This window comes from Talpa occidentalis, unplaced genomic scaffold (assembly GCF_014898055.3).
Source record: "Talpa occidentalis isolate TD23 unplaced genomic scaffold, MPIMG_talOcc4v2.1 talOcc4.7, whole genome shotgun sequence".
Lineage (NCBI taxonomy): Eukaryota > Metazoa > Chordata > Mammalia > Eulipotyphla > Talpidae > Talpa > Talpa occidentalis.
The window spans coordinates 9180489-9204941 of record NW_023605083.1 but is presented as its reverse complement, the minus strand read 5'-3'; the positions used below and the strand labels follow the sequence as shown (position 1 = coordinate 9204941).

The following is a 24453-nucleotide window of genomic DNA, read 5'->3' as shown; positions in this document are numbered from 1 at the left end:
CCAGAGCACCAGAGCACCAGAACCCCTCCACCACAGTCCCCCGGACCCATTTCCCCATTCCTCTTCACCTCACCTTTCTGATAACCTCAGTTCTGCAGTCAGATTTCTGGAGTTTGTTTTGGTTTAGTTTTATCCCTTTGTTGTGTCAGATCATAAAATAACAAGCGCCAGCAAGGCAGAGGAGAAAGTGGAGCACTGAAACATTGCTGGTGCGAATGCCACTGGTGCAGCCACTATGGAAAACAGTTCGGTCCTTCCTCAACAAGTTAAACACAGAAATTACCATGTGGTCCAGCGATTCCATCCAAGCATACAGCCATGTGTCACTTAATGACAGAAATGTGACCTACTTCATGCACTCTGCCTTCCACATTTATTCAAGCTCTTCCATGCCATTGCCATAGCTGATCTTGGATGAGGCCATAATTGTAGTCCCACTTTGCTGGTCAATTTCCAGTGTTTAAAGGGTCCTTTACTGACCATTGTAGACTCAAGGTAGTCACATCACATGTACACTTGCTGTTAAGTCTCTTGAGTTAAAGTTCTCACATTAAGGCCTCTACACTCAAAATATAAGTTAGGCCATTATTAAAAGGGCAGTGGGGAGAATTATATGGGGTGCACGTGACAAGCCCCCTTGGAATTATGACATCTCCAACATGACGCCAACGTAACAGGAGGCCAGCCTCTCTTCTGGAGGACTGAGTCCCACATTTTCCAACAATATTTACACATTTCTGTTATTCTGATCAACAAGGCTTTATGCCTCAAACTCCTAAATTCAGCCTAAGACAATTACAAACCCAGTGATATCATGACCTCATCCTCAACCAACACCACAATGGTCTGATGGACCATGCATGACATCAGACCCACAGCTGGCCCCATTCCTGTGATGATGTCAGACCTACAGCTGGACTCATCTGTGATGGTGACCTTGATCTACCCTTTGGACTCATCCAAGTAAAGTTTACACAATCTTGGGTCCTCCACATACCTCCTATTTGGTGCTTCCTTCACCCTCTAAACACTGCCTGTTCTCCTACCCCTTCTTAATCCAACCCCAACCATCACAAGCTGCTCTCCCTTTTCCTCCTACCCTTGTTCTTCTTGATCCTTCTTTGGATTTCTTTGCAATTACAGTACCACTCTCTAATATATTAACATCATGTGAGGATGCATTACACAATAATTTTTAGGTAAGCCTTACAGAGTGAGCAACCATGTTTTAAAGTAGGCAAATCATGGGTATGCCATGCACACCCTCTAACTGCTTGGACATGTTCCCTATCCTGTTGATCTTAAAGAAACCTGCACAATCTACTCCCTCTGCATGCCTCTAGTAGGCCACATCACTGAGCTATGCCTTGCTTGGCCTCCTGCTCTTCCCTTAAAAATACTAACTCCAGGGGGCCTCCCCGGTGGCGCAGCGGTTGAGCGCTGGGTTGCGAAGCTGCCTGCTACCTCTGTGGCGCCGGTTCGATCCCCGGCTGCTCCCCGGCCACCAGAGGAGGGTCCCACATGGCTCGCAGACCTCTCCTGCCACCTGCTGCTCCCCTCAGCAGTGGACTTGGGTCCTTCTGCCTGCTCTGCTCCCCGCTCTGGCTCTGGTGAATTCTCTCACCCTCCCGCACTTCTGACTGTACCCAGTGCATGTATAAACAAACAAACAAACAAATAAAAAAAAAATACTAACTCCAATTATCCAGAATAACCCTACATCATGTCCTGATCAAAATGCTTACTGGAAACATATTGGGTGTTCATTATCCATGCCAAAGCGAAGGCTAAGTTTTTTTCCCATGAGGTTTATTCTTTTATTCCTGAAGTATTCCTCACTACTGCATTTAATTTATTCCTCTAATTCAGGCTGCCACTCCTCCTAATTTGATTCATAATAATTTGACTTGTATTTTGGGATCATGCCTCTAAACAAGCTCACCAACCTGTTGTCACCACCATGCATGTTGTATTCTTACCAACTGCCTTCATTCTGGAAGTCACTGGTGCTGCATCAGAGGACACAGTATATTATACAATAATTAAACAAATAATGCCAATCAAGAAGTGTTCAAAATAATATGTAAGTACTTGATTCAAACTGCCCAGCCCTCAAAGCCCCATAGGCAACACTCCATAGCCACGATGGTTGCGGAACATCACTTAGCTTAAGTCATCTGCCAGTCAATCAAGGGGGCATTCGTTCCCTTGCAGGTCCTGATTGCTTTATGTGGATAAACAACACAGGCGAAGCTGCTCAGATCGCACAGCTTGTGGTCTCCAACAGACCTGTCTCACACCATAACCACCAAAACTTCAAACCCATTGTTCAGGTCAATTTACACCCACATGTACCTACCCAACTCCCCCCAGGATTCCATCCTCTTAAATTCTCTTCCCGCGTGAAGTGTCATCAGCTTCTCACATCCAAACCAAATCATGTTCCTTCTGATAGCACACACTATGGCATGCCTACCAAATATCTGTAACATGAGTCTTAAGTTGGAAATCATTTAAACATTAATTATTTTTTTAAATTCTGAGTCCCAGCTGGAACCATGCCCAAGAAGAGTTTGAACTTGGAACCATGCCCAGATACGCTGTCCCCATGACTCCAGTCCCCTCAGCTCCTGGACATGTTGCTCCCAACAGCAAACTGACCAATTCACAAGGGCTGCGATGAGCGCAGGTCATAAGGAAGTGGAAACCTGCCCTGGGCTCTCTGTTTGTGTATAAGCATCTCTGTGTTTATGGGCCTAGGTGTGCACACGTGCACATGCATGTCCTGTGTATGTTTGGGTACATGCTATTTGATCACTGCATGTGTGTGAGTGACTCTTAGCCCCGATTTTATTCCTCAGTTAGACCCAATCTGGGCTCTATTTCAGCACATGTAGACCAAGTTATCAGCCTCCTGAGCATGTGATCAGTCACTCCTGATCTATGCTTGTGATTTTAAATATTTACCTTCTGTTGTTATGACAGAGGCATGTCCCCCATTGGGAAGATGAAAGTACAGCTCTGGAGAGTGTTGTCTCTGTTTACCGTGAAGAAGATGGAACGGAGTTCCACAGAATTTGCAGGTCAGGAGGGCCAGGTTCACAGGAGGTGTGCAACAATGTTCCAATAACAGAGCTACACTACTGGAATCCCATGACTTTAAGGTAGAAACAACTGATACCACTTTGTAGGAGCTCATCTACTGTTTTTTGCTTCTGACTTCCGCTCATGACCTCAAATAGTTCCTTAGATGACCACCTTCCAAGGTAACACTGACATACCCAATACCCACAAGCAACTATTGTCGGAGTAACTCAGCTTTGCAGCCCTTCATTTTCACTCAATATCCCAAGTAAAGAAACATTAGGCATTAGCAAAGAAACATTTTGCATCCCACCAAATAGCAGCAAAAGATAAGAAAAGGTCACTTACCTCTCAGTTTACAAATCCACAAAATGGAAGCTCAATAAACATTATGACTTAAACAGAAGTTAACGTGAGAGCCTTATTCAACCAGAAAATATATACACACATGCATGAAGGCAACAATCTAGATCAGGCACTAAGAAAATGCTGGACAACTTCAGTTTCCTTGCAGCTCAAAAGGAGCACAGTATGTGGAACTCATATCCAATGAAAAAAGGAGAGTTCCATGTTGAAAATGTGGGTTCTGAGCACACAGTATTAGCTTGAATCTCATAAATTAATCAATTTCTGATCATTTTTAGCCTACAGAAAATGACATTTATATATATATATATATATATATATATATATATCCTTTCTATATATATATGGAATAGCCCATATATATAGCCCATAGACCCCTATATGAGACTACAGTTCATTCTCTCTCCATATATATATGTGTGTGTGTGTGTGTGTGTGTGTGTGTAGACTCATCTACTGTTTCTGCCATTGTGAACTATTATGATTTGCTCTGTCTCACGTCATAAACTATTCCACGAGGCTTATGAAAATATACTCACAGTGGGCAGGGACCATGCCTTTCTTGTTCTCAGCTGCATTCTCAGTCCTTAGGTCCTGATGCTAAGTGTTCAATAAATTATGATCGACCGAAACAGTGAATGCCCTCTTGTTTCTGTGCAAAGATGTCTTGTTGGCTGCTTTTTGTTGTGATGCTTTCCTGGAGCTGGACAGGAATAAAAAGCAGATGCATGAGTACACAGGTATGAGAAATTAATAAGAGTGGTTAAAAATTCATTGTTAGGGGGCCTCCCTGGTAGCACAGCTGGTTAAGTGTCAGCACTCTGAAGCTATCCACAGCTGCTGGATCATGAGTTCAATCCCCAGGCAGGGAGGTGACCCACATGGTGCCGCAAACCTCTCCTGTCTCACCCACTGCTCCCCTCAGCAGTGTATTTCAGTAGATCTATTCTGTCTCTGGTGAATCCTCTCTCACACCCCACACCTCTGGTCTGCACCCCAGTTCTTGTATGCATAAATAAATCTTTTTAAAAGATTCATTGTAAGAAAACAGTGACAGTATGGAATGACCCTATTGTTCTCTCTACTATCCTTAACGTTCCTTTATGTCCCCTTTATGTCCCCAAGAACCAGAGCAGCATGTAGGGCTCCTCCTCCTGGGGGATCCCCATCCTTCCAGAGTATTGGAGCCTCTTCACCCTGTTCCTGGGCAACTAGCTTGCAAAACAAATCTCTAGAAGTTGTTTGTTTAGGCACAAAAGTTTAGTTTCAATGAAATTTATTTATCTTGTGTGTGCGTGTGTTTGTACAAGATCTAGTACAAGATCTAAGGAGGTTTTTGCTTAATTCAAGGTCAGAGGAATTTACTTTATAACCTTTTGTATGAGTTTTACAGTTTAGAGGGGAAGGAAGAGCACGGGACTATGGTGATGGTTCACCAGTGATGTGGTGGAAGGAGTTTCATAGGGACTGCACCTGAAGGGAGAAATCAAATATTGGGCAAAAATGAACAACAATGTAGAATAAACAAAAATAACTTTTTTATATTTTCTCCATGCTTATGCAATTATAGTCAGACCAACATAACATATATGCAAGTTTTACATAGATTCTTTTTTTTTTTTTTTTTTTTTTTTAACAGAGGCATGTCTTTCTTTATTTATTTGTTTGCTTGTTTGTTTGTTTTGTTTATACATGCACTGGGTACAGTCAGAAGCGCGGGAGGGTGAGAGAATTCACCAGAGCCAGAGCGGGGAGCAGAGCAGGCAGAAGGACCGAAGTACACTGCTGAGGGGAGCAGCGGGCGGCAGGAGAGGTCTGCGCGCCATGTGGGACCCTCCTCCGGTGGCCGGGGAGCAGCCGGGGATCGAACCGGCGCCGCAGAGGCCGCGGGCAGCTTCGCAACCCAGCGCTCTACCACTGCGCCACCGGGGAGGCCCTTACATAGATTCTTGTCATTATTTTGAGGCAGGGGAGAAAAGCCCTTTCACCTTGTTTTCCTTATGAAATTTTATTTCCTCATGAAATGTTATTCATGTCCACTAGCATACTGCAGTTCATGGTTTTTGCTGGCTTGTAAGAATTACCGAAATTCTTCCATTATTGGGCATTTGCTCCTATCTCTTCCCTTCAGAGTTTTAGGCAATTATTCTTTCCTACAACTTCATTTTTTCCAATTCAAACAAAACCTTGCAGGATTCTAAACGGAATTACACTAAAGTGATATAAAGATTTTGAGAAAATTTATATTTTTGTATTAAGCTTTCCCAGCTAAGAACATGGTAAACTTTTTATTGGTTTAGTTCTTATGCCTTTCAATAAATATTATAATTAAAAAATGTTTATAGTTTAGTTCTTACATTAAGGTCTCTAGACCATTTTGATTTTATGTGTGTTGTAGGGAAAAAGGGGTTACATTTCATTCTTTTGCATGTGGATATGCAATTTTTCCAGCACTATTTGTTTAAAAATCTACAAAGAGCTGAAGAGACTCAACAAAAACAAAGTAAATAATCCATTCCAAAAATGGGCAGAAGAGGGCCTCCCTGGTGGCACAGGCTGTTGAGCGCAGCTCTGTGAAGCTGTCCACAGCCGCCCCTCCTCCCCGCCGCCAGTTCGATCACCGCCAGCCACGGAGCAACCCGCATGGCGAGGCAGACCTCTCCTGTCTCGCCCACTGCTGCCCTCAGCAGGGTATTTCGGTCATTCTGCCTGTTCTATTCCCCGCTCTGTCTCTGGTGAATCCTCTCACCCTCCCACACATCTGGCCTATACCCTGGTTCTTGCATAAATAAAATCCTTTTAAAAAAAAAATGGGCAGAAGACCTAAAAAAGGAACTTCTCCAAAGAGGAAATGCAAATGGCCAACAGACATATGAAAAAATGTTCAGCACACTTGTAATCAGGGAAATGCAAATCAAAACTACAATGAGAGACCATCTTACACCAGTGAGAATGGTACATATTTAAAAAACTAGCTACAACAAATGTTGACGAGGATGTAGAGAAAAAGGAACTCTCCTGCACTGCTGGTGGGAGTGCAAACTGGTACAATCACTATGGAAAGCTGTGTGGAGATTCCTCAACCTGCTAAAGATGGAGCTTCTATATGATCCAGCAATTCCACTCCTAGATTTACTCAAAGGACACAAAATCATTAATTCAAAAGGCACCTGCACCCCTATGTTTATAGCAGCACTATTTACAATAGCTATGCTATGGAAACAACCCAAATGCCCAAAAATAGATGACTGGATCAAGAAGATGTGGTACATATACACCATGGAATATTACTCAGCAATCAAAAAAGATAAACATATGCAGTTTGCAGCAACATGGATGGAGCTGGAAGGGATCATGCTCAGCGAAATAAGCCAGAAAGAAAAAGAAAAATACCAGATGGTCTCACTCATAGCAATAATTTAGAAAACCTAAATAAGGGACCAGGAAAAAGACTAATTATAATAAAGTAAAAATCAAAATCAACAAGCAACTATAAACCAGAGACACACACAGTGGGGGGGAGTGGAGGGGAAGAAGAATTAGGGTCAAAATAAGGGGGGTGGAAATTGTATGGGGACTATAACCAAGATGAAAGCACATACATTGTGCAAAAATGAAAAATGATGTAAAAAATATATAATATAAAATATAAAAAAGGAAGTTCACATACAAAGGTCTAGTGATCCTATTCACAGCAGACTTCTTAATAGTTACAGTGCCTGTTAAACATCCATGAATTATTTTTATTTTTATTTATTTATTTATTTATTTATTTATTTATTTGTTTGTTTGTTTGTTTATACATGCACTGGGTACAGTCAGAAGCGCAGGAGGGTGAGAGAACTCACCAGAGCCAGAGCGGGGAGCAGAGCAGGCAGAAGGACCGACACTGCTGAGGGGAGCAGCGGGCGGCAGGAGAGGTCTGCGCGCCATGTGGGACCCTCCTCCGGTGGCGAGCTGCCGGGGATCGAACCGGCGCTGTAGAGGCTGCGGGCAGCTTCGCAACCCAGCGCTCAACCGCTGCGCCACCGGGGAGGCCCCCATGAATTATTTTTAATGCAGAGGAGGAATATAGTCTCAAACCTAAAGTTTTATATCCAGAAAAGTTACCATTTAAATATAAAGATATATTCTTAGATACATAAATCCTCAGAAGGAGGATTGGCCACCCAGAGAAACTTATGTAGGAAACACTGAAATAATAAGATAAAGTGTTACCAGATACTGTGAAGCATATGAAAATTAAGGATGACCAAATGGCTTGATAAGATTTGTTTCTTTAAAAGGTTTAAACTAAAGAAAAATGAGAAAGTGTATCGATTAAACATCAGAATTTAAATTCCTATAAATCTTTACCAAAAGAAAATCAACCCAATAAAATAGGAAGGCTCTTCCTAAAAAAAAGATATTAGAATGGCCAGTAAGCACATGAAAATGTTCTCAATACCATTATGAATTAGGGGTCTTAGCCCCTGGTGCATGTATGACGTGTAAATATTTTCTATCACTTAGCAGGGTGTCTTTTTGCTTTATGGCAGTTTCTCTTGCTATGTAGATGCTTTTTAGTTTGATGCAGTCCCATTGTTCATTTTACTTCTGTTTCCCGGGCCAGTGAAGTCAAATCTCAAAGACATCACTGAAGCCAGTGGTGGAACATTTTGCCTCTGTTTTCTTCTATATATTTTATAGTTTCAGGTTTTTATCCAATTTGAATTAATTTTTGTGTATAGTGAGAGACATGGTCTGTTTCGTTATTTTCCAGGTGGTCTCCAGCTTTCTTGGCAACCAATTGTTGAAGTGACTTTCTTTTCTCTATGGTACACTCTTGGTTCCTTTGTTGTAAATTAACTGCATATATGGGTGGGTGTATTTCTGGGCTGATTTCACTCATATGTGGAACTTAATGAACAAAGGAAAAGACAAAACCGAATCAAAACAAACCCTTGAAATATGTCTGCAATTGAGGCTCCCAGAAGGGGAGGGTGAAGAGCAATGGGACGAGGGGGCTCAGTGGGCTACGCTGGAGGACAATGGGTGCTCAGTGGTGGGCATCATGTGGTCATATACATCTGGGAGGGGTGAACCTGTACCCCTAAATCACATACAGTATTGTGCACAATTTTACTTCAATAAAAATTATACAATTTTAAAAAATAAATAAAAGCCAAAACAATCAGGAAAATACAACTCAAAACCACAAAAAGATAACACATCACATGCTTTAGAATGGAAAAAATCTGAACTTCAGATCTCTATTACAAAAGAGTATTTTGTTTCCTGACTTATTTACCTGGAAAAGCAAAGTCCAGAGAGGATAAACAGATTTTACAAAGTCACAGAGCAGATCATTTGGAGTATGAGGACTGGGACTGGGCAATGAACCAAGGTTTCTCCCACTTAAAGAGTGTGTCCGCAAATGTCTCTGCAGCCTCCACTGGGAGCTCTGGGGATTGTGCCAGAAACTGCATGAAGAGTCCTGTCTGGGTCTCTAGTCAGAGGCTGACTCGGACTCTAGGACAGTCTTCCTGAGAGCAGATGAGGCCTCCATGTCCCAGGGATCCCTTCAACATAATAGGGAAGATGTCTTTTCACTTGGTCCCCATATATGGCTTCTTCACTTCTGGCAAGTGATATCTGAGAGCATAGGTATCTGTGTTCTACCTTAACACAAAGATATGAGAAGTTCTTTCTTGGCCTAATTCAGGACAGGCAGTAAATCACCAACTGTACTTCCCCCTCCAGGTTAGTTGAGAGCAGCAGAATGGTCCTTTTGAATAGGATCAGGAATCTTGTTTTCAGTATCAGTTGTAGTGCTGCACTTGGCCAGAGGATACATCTATCTGAGACTCTCTGTACTCATAAAATAAGGGTGTTGCATTAGATGAGCTATACTGTCCTTTAGTCTTTAAAGGGTGGCGTGCCAAGGTAAATCTTGACTTGGAGAATTATTTCACTAGGTTAGATTTAACATATTGACCCTGATACCAGTTTCCTGAAATTTCCATATATTTCTGAGAGGGGTTTGGCATGTGGAAGGAGCATCTCAGGTCAGGTTGGCTGTTTTCAAATATGGAAAAGCAAGAGATTTGGACAGACATTTCTCAGCATTGGGAAGGCACACAGATGACAGAGCAATGAACTCCAAAAGAAGAATGCAGAATATTCTCTATGTTGACAATTAGACTTTTATCAGGAGAAATGAAGGAGGAGACTCCCAGGAAGCAGCAAAGGAATGCAGTCCGGGCATGAGGAGCTGGCTGAGCAAGTGAGCAGTTTCATGGGCAAGAATGTGGGATGGCCTGGCACAGACAGATGAGACCAGGTCATGAAGAGCTGATGGTGCCATGCAAAGTGCAGCTTGGACATTTTCCTGATGTGAGGCCAAAAGGATATCAGGTTATCCTTCTCCACAGAAAGGGGAAAATATGGGTCAGATAAATGAATTATTCAAAGCCATATGATTCGTCTTGATATAGATGATGAAGCAAAGTTTTCTTAGCACAAACTAAATTTTTTCCTTCCTGATTTGCAGCCTAAATATTCCCCAGAGCCAAGTAAAGGAGTCTAATACAGTGGCTGCAAGTACAGAGCTACAATGAGGATTTGACTTGAGGGGGGCATGGGGAGTGTTTTCTACATGGTTCAGTCACACTCCTCCAGTTGAGACCCCTGGTCAGGGTGAGACCAAGACCATCCATCATAATAATAGAGACCAAGAACATATCTCTCCCCCAACCAACTGCTTGCTTTCCAGAGAATTTTTATTCTCTTTTTAATCATATTATTGTGATTTTCACATAGTGTTTGATGAAATAATCCTCTACCTGTGAACCTGGTGTAGCTAATATGTTATATTTTTGCTTGCTTTAATTCTAACTCAATGGCATTGTAATTAGAGGCTTTTTCTTTCCTAGTGAATGGCACTATGGTTAATGCCATTCCTAATTTCCCAATTGATTTCCCAATTTCCCTCAGGCTATGTAGCAGTCCCTACCACCCGCTGTTCCTTCCAGAGGAGCTGCTGATGTGGAGCTGCTGCCATCACTATTGCTGCAGTTTGGGCTTCACCGCTGGGTGTACAAGGATGGTGGACGCAGCCGCTGTGTTCAGGGGTTGTATGGGACATAAGATCTGCCGCTGATGGGGAGATAAGGGAGCAGGGTGCCCAGTAAGTAGTCAGGGGGAGCCTGACTGACACACATGCCTCCTCCTCTCACTCCACTCTTGAAGACTTGGGCCTGAGTTATGACACGTACACAGCTGATGCATTCACATGGCTGCCTCCTCTTTATGGCCACAGGCCTGGAGTCACAGCCACTGACTCTACTTGTGGTGCTCGGTACATGGGCACTTCTGGGATGGGGGAGAGATGGAGTCACAGCACTGCCGCCACCACCCTTTTTGCCAAGGGTGAAAAACACACATCATGAGCCCCATTTCCACCACTGTTGGGTTCACCGGATCAAGTGGTGTGAGCGCGTCCACTGACCTCCCCTCACCAAGCTCATGGTTTTGGCTGGTAGGCTCTGCGGTCACTGCTTCTCTGGTTCCATGCCTCTACGAGTCCCAGTCTTCCTATCTTCAGCCACATAGCTGTGTGGAACTCTGGCATTCCGGGGCAATGGGCAGAGGAACTTTTAAGTTATAGATGTCCTGGTATTGAGAGATTAAAGGGAAGAGAAAGAGGGAGTGTCTTACACTACCATGATGCTGATCATACAGATTATTGTTCCATGAAAACGAAAGGCGTGTATGCCATTAGGATGTGTGCAATCCAAAGCACATTTTCACATGGTGCCTCTCGTGTCTCGCGGCGACAGCTGGACTAGTCTGAAGGCAGCTTGGATATATTGGTGCTGACATCAATCTATAACTTCATAAATAATCTGATTCAAGTTGTTTTTCTTACTGAGATATAAATTTGAGTTTTACCAAAACAGAACTGTCTAAACACAGATTATACCTAAGATTTGTGAACTTTCTTCTCATCCTCAAATTTTGGAGCCATGTCGAAGAACCCCATGTCCAGGCTGATCTCCCAGGTCCTGGCCGCCCTCCTGGGATCAGCTGAGCTACCAAGTCACTAATATTAACATTGGAAGCACTGCCTCATGGGCCTCGCTCCCCGGGGAAGGAAGAGAGTTTGGACAATCACACACTTGGGACGCCGTGCTAGTAAGAGCCACGGAATCCATGCAGGAGCACGTGATAAAGCTTCCCAGCGCCTCTCCCAGACAACATCCTGCGCTTGACAAGCAGAAGCGCCCCTGCAATTGCTCCCTGATGCCTTTCTTTCTCCTGGTCTGGGTAACTCCCTCTGGGTGGACTGCTGTGAGCAGCTGTCAAAACAAGACTTGATGACCCCTGCCGTCTGAGGGAGGGTGGAGGAACTAGGTCCAGTCCAGTCCAGTCGGGTCTGGTCTTCACAGGGTGAGTACCTACACCGGGGCTGCCCACCCTCACAGCAGTTTCTGCACACGGCAGGCAACTCCTCAGGCTCCCAGTCATTTCCAGGGGAAGGCCGTCCTTTTCCTCAGTATTGTGCATAGTGTGAAGCTGGTCCGTGATACCTTAAGCGTTTTTTCTCCTTTCTTCTTCCCCATGCCATCCTCAGATGTGCTGGGTCTTCATGGACTCCCCTCCCTCCCCTTAAAACCAAGTCACAAAATAAGCACAAGTGGGGCCTCCCCTGGTGACGCAGCAGTTGAGCACTGGGTTGCGAGGCTGCCCACAGCCTCTGCAGCGCTGATTCGTTCCCTGGCCACCGGCAAGGGTCCCACAAAAAACAAACAAACAAACAAAAAAATAAAAAAAAAAAAAAGCACAAGTGATTTACAGTTTCAAAACTGTTTCCCTTCAGGGAAATTTTTCTGACTTGAAGAGAACATAGCTGATGGAATTCCAGAGAGCTTAGATCAATTTTGAAGCTATTATGAGTAATGAGGGTTGGTTGATCCAAACATGACAGTAAAAAATCACCTCATGCATTTCCTTTGTATATACAGGGGTGAGAAGCAGGCAGTAGATTCACTTTTCCTTGATCACCCCAATTTTGTACCCCGGGAAAGACCCTGCCATGTTATGTCATTGGTTATCCACTTTTCCATCCTAGGATCAGGCTCTGACTTTTCTTTCTTCTTCTGGGAATTAAGGATCAAGCAGAGAAACTCCAAGAACAGACTAAGGCATGTTATCCTAGAGCCTCTATTTATAAAGGTGGCCTTGGCAAGAGAGGTAACTCTATTATGAGGGGAATCTATCAGAAGTTATGGGGACACTCAGAAGTTACGGGGACCTATTCTGCGATAAGGAACACAAGTTCCTAAGGAACTTTAAATAAATAACTCCTCACTGTTTCACAGAACTTGTTAAAAGAGTTTTATGTCATAGTCCCTCTGTGCAAAAAGCCTCTGTATGAAAGGCAGGTTTATTCTTCCCATTTCCTATTCAAAGAAACTGAAGCCCCCAAGAGTGAAGTGATAGTCCCAAAGACTCAGAGAAAATTTTTATGGCAGACCTGGACCGAAGCCCAAACCTGGGCCAAGACCCACTCCCTCAGGCCACACCAGTTTCTTTATCCACATACAACAGCAGCGAGGTTCTTCCCCAGCAGCATCCCATCCTTGGATTCCCATCTTCTTGGCCCCCGACAACAGTCATAACCTGCTGTCTGTCAAGTAGAGCTGAGCCCCTTTTTAGGTTTTCCCTCAGCACTAAGAATAAATACCCCATGTTTCCTAAACCGTAAACTCAGGATTACCTGATCCTACTTAGAGAGTCCAATTACTCAGACAAACTAGCAAAGGGAGCCAAGGCAAGAGGAGAGTGAAATGTGGTTGTTGAATGGGTGGGGCAGGACGGAAAGGGCATTGCTTCTGAACCGGAGAGGTCTATGATCTGGCTCTAAATCCTATGCTTGGTGACTTAGGGTAGTCAGCCTTCAAATCCTAATATCCTGATCTGAAAATGGCAATAATAATGTTTGTTCTCTAATATTTTTCATGAGGATTAAATTAGAAAAATTATGACACTTAGCTTTGACTGAGTGCACAAGAAAGCACAGTGGAAAAGGAGAAAAACAGAAAGAAGGAGGTGGATCAGTCAGGGAAAACTTCAAAATGGCACAGCCCAGGGACTATGAGCACAGATGCTGAGGTTTCATGGGAGTGAATTCGAATTGCAGTTCTAGTCTTTATGCAGTTTGTGACTGAGGATGCCACAGAACTCCCCTGAATTTCAACTTCTCATTTATAACAAGGAGATAATACCTATAAATCACAGGATCACCATGGCTACCAAATGAAAACACATATAAATCATTTAGAATTCCTAGTTTATAGTAAGTTCTCAATAAATGTGGCTACAACTGTTTCATTCACCACCATATCACACTGAAACCGTTCAGGACAGTTCAATAGTATCACTGTCCACATTTTTGTAATTGAAAATCCTAATGGTCGCTCTCTTGAGTGACATGGTGGTGATGTCCATTAATTTCAGATATAAAAGCTGATTTGTTGATTTCAGACATAAAAGTTGATGTACTCATTCACTCCATGGGAAAGAAAGCAAGCAAGTGAAACGGGTAGTGGAATAGTCAGACGAGTAAGCGCACTGGAGGCATCCAGACATCAGTGTGAGGTCCAGCCAGACCACTACCCACTGAGTTATGCAGAGAAAACCATTTCACCACCCTACGCCCTCATCTGTGAAAGGAGAGTAGGTGGTGACTACAGGAGGATACTACTGGAGGGGGCTAAGCAGGTGAAAATGCTTACACACAGCAGTTCTGAACTGCTTGTACTTTTTCTCCCAACCACTTAATTGTAATGCTTAAGAATTCTTGGGACAATCAAGTTCAAATATTCTTATACAGGTCACTTGTGGACTGTCAACTCTGATCTCCACCCAAAAGGCTATGATTTATGGCTGAACCAAATCACTATGATTACTCTGTGATGAGAGCCCAGTCTCATGGGGTTTGCTTAGTTCTGGGGAAAACATTTAAGGACAGTGACAACAAGGAGCAAATTCACAATAGTCAACCTGGATGGCAGCAACAATGTCCTCCCACAAAAACCCGGAGACTGTAGAACAAGACTGAAAAACTTACAGGGATAACTCCCAGCATTTATATATTTGCCAAAGAAGAAAAGAATATCCTCACATTTTTCACAGGAGAAAATCCAGTCTCATGGAGTCTCGGGGTCATTTGGCTGTGAAATGAAAGAGCCAGGATTCCAGCTCCATGTGTCTGGATTTTTAACCACTGCACAATGCTACCTAGGTTAATGTTTACAAGTCATAAGGGCTTTTATGTTGAAGAATGTAGCCATGCTCTTCAAAATCATAAAATAAAATAATCCTTTTTGTTCTTATGGGAACAGATGGACAACAACTGGACCAGTGTATCCCATTTTGTTCTCATGGGCATGTCCACCCGCCCAGAAGAGCAGATCCGACTCTTCATCCTTTTTCTATTCATGTACACAATCAACATTTCTGGCAACTTTGCCATCATCACACTGATTATCTCTTCTCCCCGCCTCCACACCCCCATGTACATCTTCCTCAGTAATTTGGCCTTGGTGGATATTTGCTTCACTTCTACCACAGTCCCCAAGATGCTGCAGAACATCTTCTCCTCTACCAAGGCCATTTCCTACATGGGTTGTTTAGTCCAGACTTATTTCTTCATTTGCTTCGCAGCCATGGAAAACTTCCTCCTGGCTGTGATGGCCTATGACAGATACATCGCCATCTGCCACCCTTTCCGCTACCCTATGATCCTGACCAGAATGCTGTGCTTGCAGTTGGTGGCTGTGTGCCACATCCTCTCCCATCTTCATGCCCTGCTGCATACCTATCTCATGGGCCAACTGGCCTTCTGTGCAGATAACAGGATCCCCCACTTCTTCTGTGACCTCTACCCTCTGATGAAGATCTCTTGCTCCAGCACCCACCTCAACACCCTGATGATTCACACAGAAGGTGTTATTGTCATCAATGGAGCTCTGGCCTTCATCATTGTCTCCTATGCTTGCATCATCTCAGTGGTCCTCCGGAGCCCCTCAGCCAAGGGCAAGTGGAAAGCCTTTTCTACCTGTGGTTCTCATCTCACCGTGGTGGCCATATTCTACGGCACCCTCACCTGGGTCTACTTCCGGCCCCTTTCCAGCTATTCAGTGACCAAGGGTCGTATCCTGACAGTCATGTACACGGTGGTAACCCCTATGCTGAACCCCTTTATTTACAGCCTAAGAAATGGGGACATCAAGGGAGCTTTCAGGAAGTGGATCAGCAGAATACAGACTTATTTCTTCAAATAAAACCCCAAAACACAGTTTCAAGTTTTGTTTAAGAATGCAGGAACAAATTCACAGTTTTGTCCTTCATACATGTGCTTCCTTTGGAGCTTTAGAAATATCTAAATAAGGTGTATGTAATGGATTTTTCTCAATAGATATGATACTAAGCAAAAAATAAAATGAGTGAGTAGCCTCGCCTTTTTTTATATCTTATTGAGTTAAAATTTGTTTACAACACTGTATATGACTCAGAGGTATAGGTTCACAAATTTTTAGATGTGTTACCCACCACCAAAGCACCCAGGATCCTCCATCACTTAATGGAGGAACCTCTTCTAAAAATCCCACCTGGAACCTCTTCTAAGAATGCCCCTGCTCCCACTTAAAAAAAAAATTTAAGGTGAAGAAATGGTTAAGAGAGTGAGTAAATACATTTTTGAAAAATAATTTATGCAATTACTATCAAAACATATTGCATTTAGATGATACCCTTACTCTTCCAGGAGTTTATCCAGAATTAATATATAAAATGTGAATATATTACATATGCATATATAATTATATACATATATTGTGTTTAATACACTATTATTTGTTTTTTTATAATAAATTTTATTTTTATATTCCACCATACAATTGCAAACGCCCCATTCTGACCCCAATCCTTCCCCTCCCGCCCCCCCCCCCCAAAAAGTGTCTCTGGTTCATAGTTTTTTGTTGATTTTGATTTTCACTTTCTTATATTCATTTTCCTGGTCCCTTATTTAAGTTTTCTAGATTCCTGCTATGAGTGAGACCATCCGGTATTTTTCTTTTTCTTTTTGGCTTATTTCGCTGAGCATGATCCCTTCCAGCGCCATCCATGTTGCTGCAAATTGCATGTGTTTATCTTTTTTGAATGCTGAGTAATATTCCATGGTATATATGTACCACATCTTCTTGATCCAGTCATCTATTTTTGGGCATTTGGGTTGTTTCCAAAGCTTAGCTATTGTAAACAGTGCTGCTATAAACATAGGGGTGCAGGTGCTCTTTGGAATTGATGTTTCTGTGTCCTTTGGGTAAATACCTAGGAGTGGAATTGCTGGATCATATGGAAGCTCTATGTTTAGTAGGTCCAGAAATCTCCACACAGCTCTCCACAGTGGTTGGACCAGTTTGTACTCCCACCAACAGTGCAGGAGAGTTCCTTTTTCTCCACACCCTCGCCAACATTTGTTGTTGCTAGTTTTTTTTTTTTTTTAAAAGATTTATTTTTATTTATTTATACAAGCACTGGGTACAGTCAGAAGCGCAGGAGGGTGAGAGAATTCACCAGAGCCAGAGCGTGGAGCAGAGCAGGCAGAAGGACCGAGGTACACTGCTGAGGGGAGCGGGCGGCAGGAGAGGTCTGCGCGCCATGTGGGACCCTCACACGGTGGCCGGGAGCAGCCGGGGATCGAACCGGCGCTGCAGAGGCTGGCGGGCAGCTTCGCAACCCAGCGCTCAACCGCTGCGCCACCGGGGAGGCCCGTTGCTAGATTTTTTAATATGTGCCATTCTCACTGGTGTAAGATGGTATCTCATGGTAGTTTTGATTTGCATTTCCCTGATGACAAGTGATGTTGAACATTTTTCCATATGCCTGTTGGCCATTTGCATTTCCTCTTCAGAGAAGTTTCTTTTTAGCTCTTCTGCCCATTTTTTGACTGGATTATTTTCTTTGTTGTTGTTGAGTCTCATCAGCTCTTTGCAGATTTTTGTCATCAGTCCTTTATCATTAGTGTTGGGTGCAAAAATGTTCTCCCAGTTGGTGGGGTTTCTCTTTGTTTTTGTTATTGTCTCTTCTGCTGTGCAGAAGCTCTTTAATTTGATGTAGTCCCAGCTGTTTATCTTTGCCTTCACTATCACTGCTTTGGGTGATGTGTCTGTAAAGATGTCTTTGATGTGCAAATCCCGTAGTGTTTCGCCTATATTTCCTTCTACGTATTTTATGGTTTCAGGTCTTATGTCTAGTTCTTTAATCCATTTTGAGTTGATTTTTGTGTATGGTGTGAGGTAGTGGTCAAGCTTCATTCTTTTGCATGTAGCGACCCAGTTTTCCCAGCACCATTTATTGAACAAACTTTCTTTGCTCCAATGCATAGTCTTTGCTCCTTTGTCAAAGATTAGTTGACCATAAATCTGTGGGTTTATTTCTGGATTTTCTATTCGATTCCATTGGTCTGTATGTCTGTTCTTGTTCCAATACCATGCAGTTTTGATGATTATGGCTTTGTAGTATAGTTTGAAGTCTGGGAGTGTGATGCCTCCATTTCCTTCTTTTTTTTAGTAGAGCTTTGGCTATTCAGGGTTTTTGGTGATTCCATATGAATTTCATCAATAATTGTTCTATTTCTTTGAAGAATGACATTGAAATTTTGATTGGAATAGCATTGAATCTGTATATTGCTTTTGGTAGTATGGCCATTTTAATAATGTTTATTCTTCCAATCCATGAGCAGGGGATGTCTTTCCATTTCTTTGTGTCTTCTTCTATTTCTTTTAACAGTGTTTTATAGTTTTCTTTGTATAGGTCCTTTACCTCTTTTGTTAGATTTATTCCCAAATATTTGATTTTTTTGTTTCGATAACGAAAGGGATGGTTTTTTTGATTTCTTCTTCTTCAGATTTGTTGTTTGTGTATAGGAAGGCTACTGACTTTTGCGTGTTGATTTTGTATCCTGCCACTTTACTGAATTGATTGATGAGTTGAATTAGTTTTTCTGTGGAGATTTTGGGGTTCTCTATGTATATTATCATATCATCTGCAAATAGTGATAGTTTGACTTCTTCTTTTCCTATTTGGATTCCTTGGATGTCTTTCTCTTGTCTTATTGCTCTGGCTAGGACTTCCAGTATTAGATTGAAAAGCAGTGGTGAGAGTGGACATCCTTGTCTTGTTCCAGATCTTAATGGAATTGCTTTCAGCTTTTCACCATTGAGAATGATACTGGCTGTTGGCTTGTCATAGATGGCCTTTATGATGTTGAGGTATGTTCCTTGTATCCCAAGAATTTCAAGGGCTTTTATCATGAATGGGTGTTGCACTTTGTCGAAAGCTTTCTCAGCATCTATTGATATTATCATATGGTTTTTATATTTCTTTTTGTTGATGTGTTGGATAACGTTGATTGATTTTCGGATGTTAAATAAACACTATTATTTGTGATAGTGAAAATTTCAAAATAAATTTCATGCACACTAATGTGATTCCGGTTTATTGTGCTTGGTTGTTACAGAGATAGAATTTGTTCACAATTCTTTCCCATTCCTGCCATAGCTTTAGCCAGGCAGTATAGTTATCCACCCCATTGGCTCTGGGCTTGCTCTAGCCAGCAGTTTATGGCAAGGCATAACAAATGTGGCTTCTGATAAAAAGTTCTGAATGGGTTAGAGCTGGGTGAGATGTCTGGTCCACTCTCTTAAGCACTAATCTTTACCATAAGAAAAGTTCTTCTCATGGAGCTGTGGTTTCTTAGTTTGAGTTTCATAAAGAAAAAGAAAACAGATCTGAACTTGGCCCAGAGTCTGAAGTAGAACCTGCAGGCTTTTGACTGAAAAATAAATGTTTGTTGTTATAAGTCACTGAAGTTAAGGGTGGCTTTTTAGGCGATACTTTGGAGAAAATTCCAACCAATATAATGCATGTATACTATATATTGCTGTGCAGTCAATAAAAAAGAGGTAGATTGAGTCCCAGCCTTATCCTAACTTATGTGATAGCTTTTAGATACATGTAGATCTACAAAGGTCTACCTAGCAGCTCTGTCCTTTTCTCCCATTATTTCTTCATCTGCATATTACTGATAATAATAATTATAAAAATAAGATTCCATATATATTCTATTTACCATGAGTTGATCATTATTTTGAGTGCTTTACATGTTTTATTCCTTGCTGAACATACAATGAAGAAACAAAAGTCTCTTCAATCAACAGTGGTGGGAAATTGAACAGCCACGTGTAAAAGAGTGAAACTAGATCACTATCTTATACCATACACTAAAATCAACCCCAAAAGGATTAAATACTTTAATATGATACCTGAAACTAAAAAATACATAGAACAAAACATAGATAAAAGCTCTGTGATGTAGGTCTTAGTGAGGTCTTGTGGATCTGTCTCTAACAGCAGAAGAAACAAAAGAGAATATAAACACATGGGACTACATGAGACTGAAATGCTCAGACATTGCGAAGGAAACCATCACTAAGATGAAAAGGCAGCCTACTGAGCGGGAGAGAATATCTGCAAACCATGCCTTAGATAAGAGGCGAATATTCAAATACATAAACAACTTGTACAACTCAACAAAAATACACGACCTGATTTTAAAAACTGGCAAATATTCTCTCATAGTCTGTGCAGGTTCTAGATCCATCTCCCCTTTACTTCATACATTTCCTGACTCTCTATTTCCCTACCATCCTACATTCTTATGTTTCAGTCATCAAATTAATCAAATAATCAGAAGTCAAAGACAAAGAGAGAAAGAAAGCAACAAGAAAAAGTGACATTACCTACAAGGGAAACCCCATAATATTATCAATGGATTTCTCCACAGAAAGTTACTTGGTGGTTACCAGTGGAGGGGCATGGGGTGAATGGCATGGGTGAAACAGGCCAAAAGATACAAATTTCCAGTTATAAAATAAATCATGGGTATGTAATGTACAACATGATGACTATACTTAACACTGCAATGCATGTTTGAAAATTGCTAAGACTGGACTTTAAAAGTCCTCATCATAAGGAGAAAATGTGTAACTGCAGAGTCATGGATGTTAATTAGACTTATTGAGCATTTTACAATACATACAAAAATTGAATCATGTTGTATATACAAAACTAGTATGATCTTATGTCAGTTATTTCAATAATTGACTGTTCTTCACTATAAGCTGCTTTATTTGTCACAGCCAAGTCATGATTTATTTTTTTTTTAAGATTTATTTATTTATTTACACAAGCACTGGGTACAGTCAGAAGCACAGGAGGGTGAGAGAATTCACCAGAGCCAGAGCGGGGAGCAGAACAGGCAGACTGACGAAATACACTGCTGAGGGGAGCAGCGGGTGCAGCAGGAGAGGTCTGCCGCACCATGCGGGACCCTCGCAGGACAGCTGGGGACTGAACTGGCGCTGCAGAGGCTGCAGGCAGCCTTGCAGCCCAGCGCTCAACCACTGCGCTACCGGGAGGCCCATGATTTATTCTTAACACACATTCCAATAGCAATAAATTTTCCCTTATGGGGAAAAAAAGCAGCCGCATATGTAATCACAACCTCCACTACCTCTCTTGAAATTTTATCATGAAATGACTGCAGTTGGAATTTTTCTCTAATATTTTCTTTAACTGTTCTAATCAATTTGTTCCAGTGCTCTATATCTTGCCAAATCTGATAATCACCTGTTCTCATTAGTGACCTCTCAATGAAAGACCACTCTTTTCTAGGATTACTAGAAACCAAACTTGCTGCTTTCTTTTTACTCATGACCCTTTCTCAGTTTCCTCTGCAAACTCCTTTCTGGAACTGTAAATGTTGAGTGCACACCAATCTCAGGTTTCCACCCATAAACTCTGTTATGTGCTTTCTTCCTAGATAATTTTATTCAATCCCAGGGCTTCAACTATCACTTACATCTTGTTATGACATTTCAATCTCAAGATAAGCCCTACCCGTGAGTCTCAAAATTATGTATTCAACTGCCTATGAAACATCTTCAATAGGATGGTATCACAAAATTAACTTGACCAGAACAATGTTATTGATTTTGTCCCTCCCAAACCAAATACATAAAAACTTCACTTCCACAGAACCTCCCACAAATAAATAAGTGGCAAGATAATTCCACCATATTCACAGTCCATCCCTGATTCTCCTTTTTCTCTTATTATATTAAGGCTATCAGAGTGCCCAAACAGCTCTGCTTCACACATGTCCTCCCAAATCTGACCACGTTCTGCTGGCATGAGAGCCACCATGTAGAGCCCCCCACCCCCGCTACACTGTCACTGTAGTCACTGTAAGTACTGGAGTGAGTTCAGTTCAGAGGTTGCTGAAATGATGAGGGACCATAAGTTAACTGCAATTTTAATGAAAGCCAAGGTTTCTCTGTGGTTTCCCCAAAACTCACTCTTCTATTTAATGATATTGTAACTCACTTCAACTTCTCTTTGAAAAACATGTCACACCATCACTAATTGATCAAAAATTTGAAGGACACGCTGATTTTTAATTTTTTGGCTTAGTAACCCCCTATTAGATCTATTCCCCACATTAGATATAAAAAATAAGAAATACAGGTTTGTGATTTTAAAATATCTTTTCATGTATTTTTACAATGAGATATTATGAATCTCAATGCAGGGATTTTCTAGGAACCAGAATATCTGTGAACTCAATCTTCCCAAACACAAACTAAAGGACATTAACCAAGAAGGTTATTCCATAAAAATGTGAGCCATACCCATTATTAAGAGGGCACCATTTCTATTCGACACATTTTCAAGCTAGATCGTAACACCTTCGGCTCAGGAAATGTGCTTCCATTTCCTGTTTGCCTGGGAACCAGGCTGGAAGTTTCCTGAGATGCAGAGTTTCCTGAAAAGCCTTCGCAGAGCTCCCTTAACCTCCTGGTTCCTCAAGCTGTAGATCAGAGGGTTCAGCATAGGGGTGACCACTGTGTAAAAGATGGCGACCTGGCGATCCTGGTCCAAGTCATAGCTGGAAGATGGTCGCAGGTACATGCGGATCACAGAGCCATACAGGAGCAGCACAACCAGGATGTGGGAGCTGCACGTGGACAGGGCTTTGCGCAGGGCGGCGAGTGAGTGCATGCGGACGATGGCAGCGCCAATGCAGGCATAAGACCCTAAAATGAAGAAGAAGGGGCTGACCACCACAGCTACGCCCTCAGTGAATATTAGCATTTCATTGACCACTGGCCGGGTGCAGGAGAGCTTCAGCAAGGGTGTGATGTCACAGAAGAAATGGGTGATCTGGTTGCCACAGAAGGTTAAGCGGGTGACCAACACACTATAAAGGAGACTGTTGAGGCTGACAACCACCCATGAGGTCAAGGTTATGCGTAGACAGAGACGACGGCTGACAATGGCAGAGTATCTTAGGGGGTCACAGATGGCAACATAGCGGTCATAGGCCATGGCAGCCAACAAGTGGCCTTCCATGCTGCCCACAGCCATGAAGAAGAATAGCTGGGTCATGCAGCAGTTAAATGAGATGGTTCTGGTCACAGACAGTGTGTGCACCAGCATCTGGGGAACAGTGATGGTTGTCAGAAATATGTCAATGCAAGAAAGCTGACTGAGCAGGAAATACATGGGGGTCTGGAGCTTGGGGTCTGATAGGGCAACAGCTACTAAAAGAGCATTGCCCATCACTGCCACCAGGTACATGGCCAGGATAATCCCAAAAATAACTGGTTGCATCTCTGGCCAGCTGGACAGACCCAATAAGACAAACTCAGTCACTTCTGTCCTGCTTCTATTAGCCATAAGATATGATCCACATCACCTGTAAAAAAAAGTGTTAGGATCAAATAACACTAAAATTTACTCTAGGATAACTTATAGGGATCATCTTTTCTTGCATGGGTGCTCCTAATTTCCAAAGGAGTTTTTTCTTTCATTCCATTCCCTTGATTATGATCTTTCTATGTACCCACTCTCCACTCACTCCGTAGCTTATTTCAGGTTCATTTATTGACCACTTACAATCTCTCAATTTGTTAGATACTAAACACAGTTGGATAAATTATACATGGTTCCCCAACCAAAAGTACACATGATCCCTGCTTTTATGAAATTCACTATACAACAAGGAAGATCTCACTAACCACGGTTTTTGGGTTTTTTTTTTTTTTTTTGGTCCTTGCTATGAACTAGGGAGTACAGTAAATCAAATATCAATGCTTACAACAATCCCATCTGGCAGACACTACTTTTAATATCATATTACAGATGAGAAAACTACAGCAAAGAGACTATTAAAGATCTTATAGAATCTGAGCAACAAAACCTAAGTTAACCTATAAAATTTGTTTGGGGGCCTCCCCTGGTGGCGCAGTGGTTGAGCGCTGGGCTGTGAAGCTGCCTGCAGCCTCTGCAGCGCCAGTTTGATCCCCGGCTGCTCCCCGGCCACCTGAGGGAGGGTCCCACATGGCGCGCAGACCTCTCCTGCCGCTCGCTGCTCCCCTCAGCAGTGTATTTCGGTCCTTCTGCCTGCTCTGCTCCCCGCTCTGGCTCTGGTGAATTCTCTCACCCTCCCGCGCTTCTAACTGTACCCAGTGCTTGTATAAATAAATAAATAAAATAAAAAATTTAAAAATAAATAAATAAAAAATAAAATTTGTTTGGACTTAAGCACCACACCTACTGGTTGTCAGCACCAGAAAGGGAAGGTATAGACGTTAAGGCTCCAGCCAGATGGCTGAGTCGCTACATCTACGTACAGCACTGGAGTGAGAGCTGGTCCTAGCTTTGTCCAGAACCTTAGTTGTGTTCTTTTGGTAGGGCTATTTCTGTTCCATTAAGTCTACTAAACTCACCTGGGATTAAAGTAGAAATTATTAACATAATCAGTGATTTTTTATTAATTAGTTTACTTTTAAAGTGTAGTAACTATTAACAACTGACTTTCAATGAATAAAT

The 24453-nt window shown here is 42.2% G+C and overlaps 2 protein-coding genes across 2 annotated transcripts; one reads left to right on the top strand and one right to left on the bottom strand.

The window, feature by feature from the left end:
- The first annotated feature begins 14813 nt into the window (after nt 1–14813).
- Nucleotides 14814–15790, top strand: LOC119231959 (olfactory receptor 1Q1-like). The gene has a single exon (XM_037493802.1). The coding sequence runs from the start codon at nt 14838–14840 to the stop codon at nt 15777–15779; it is 942 nt and encodes a 313-aa protein (XP_037349699.1). The 5' UTR covers nt 14814–14837; the 3' UTR covers nt 15780–15790.
- Nucleotides 15791–22166: 6376 nt separating this feature from the next.
- LOC119231957 (olfactory receptor 1361-like) lies at nt 22167–23298 on the bottom strand. Its single transcript, XM_037493800.2, has one exon. It carries the CDS (start codon nt 23296–23298, stop codon nt 22315–22317), a length of 984 nt encoding a protein of 327 aa, XP_037349697.1. The 3' UTR covers nt 22167–22314.
- Nucleotides 23299–24453: the final 1155 nt, after the last annotated feature.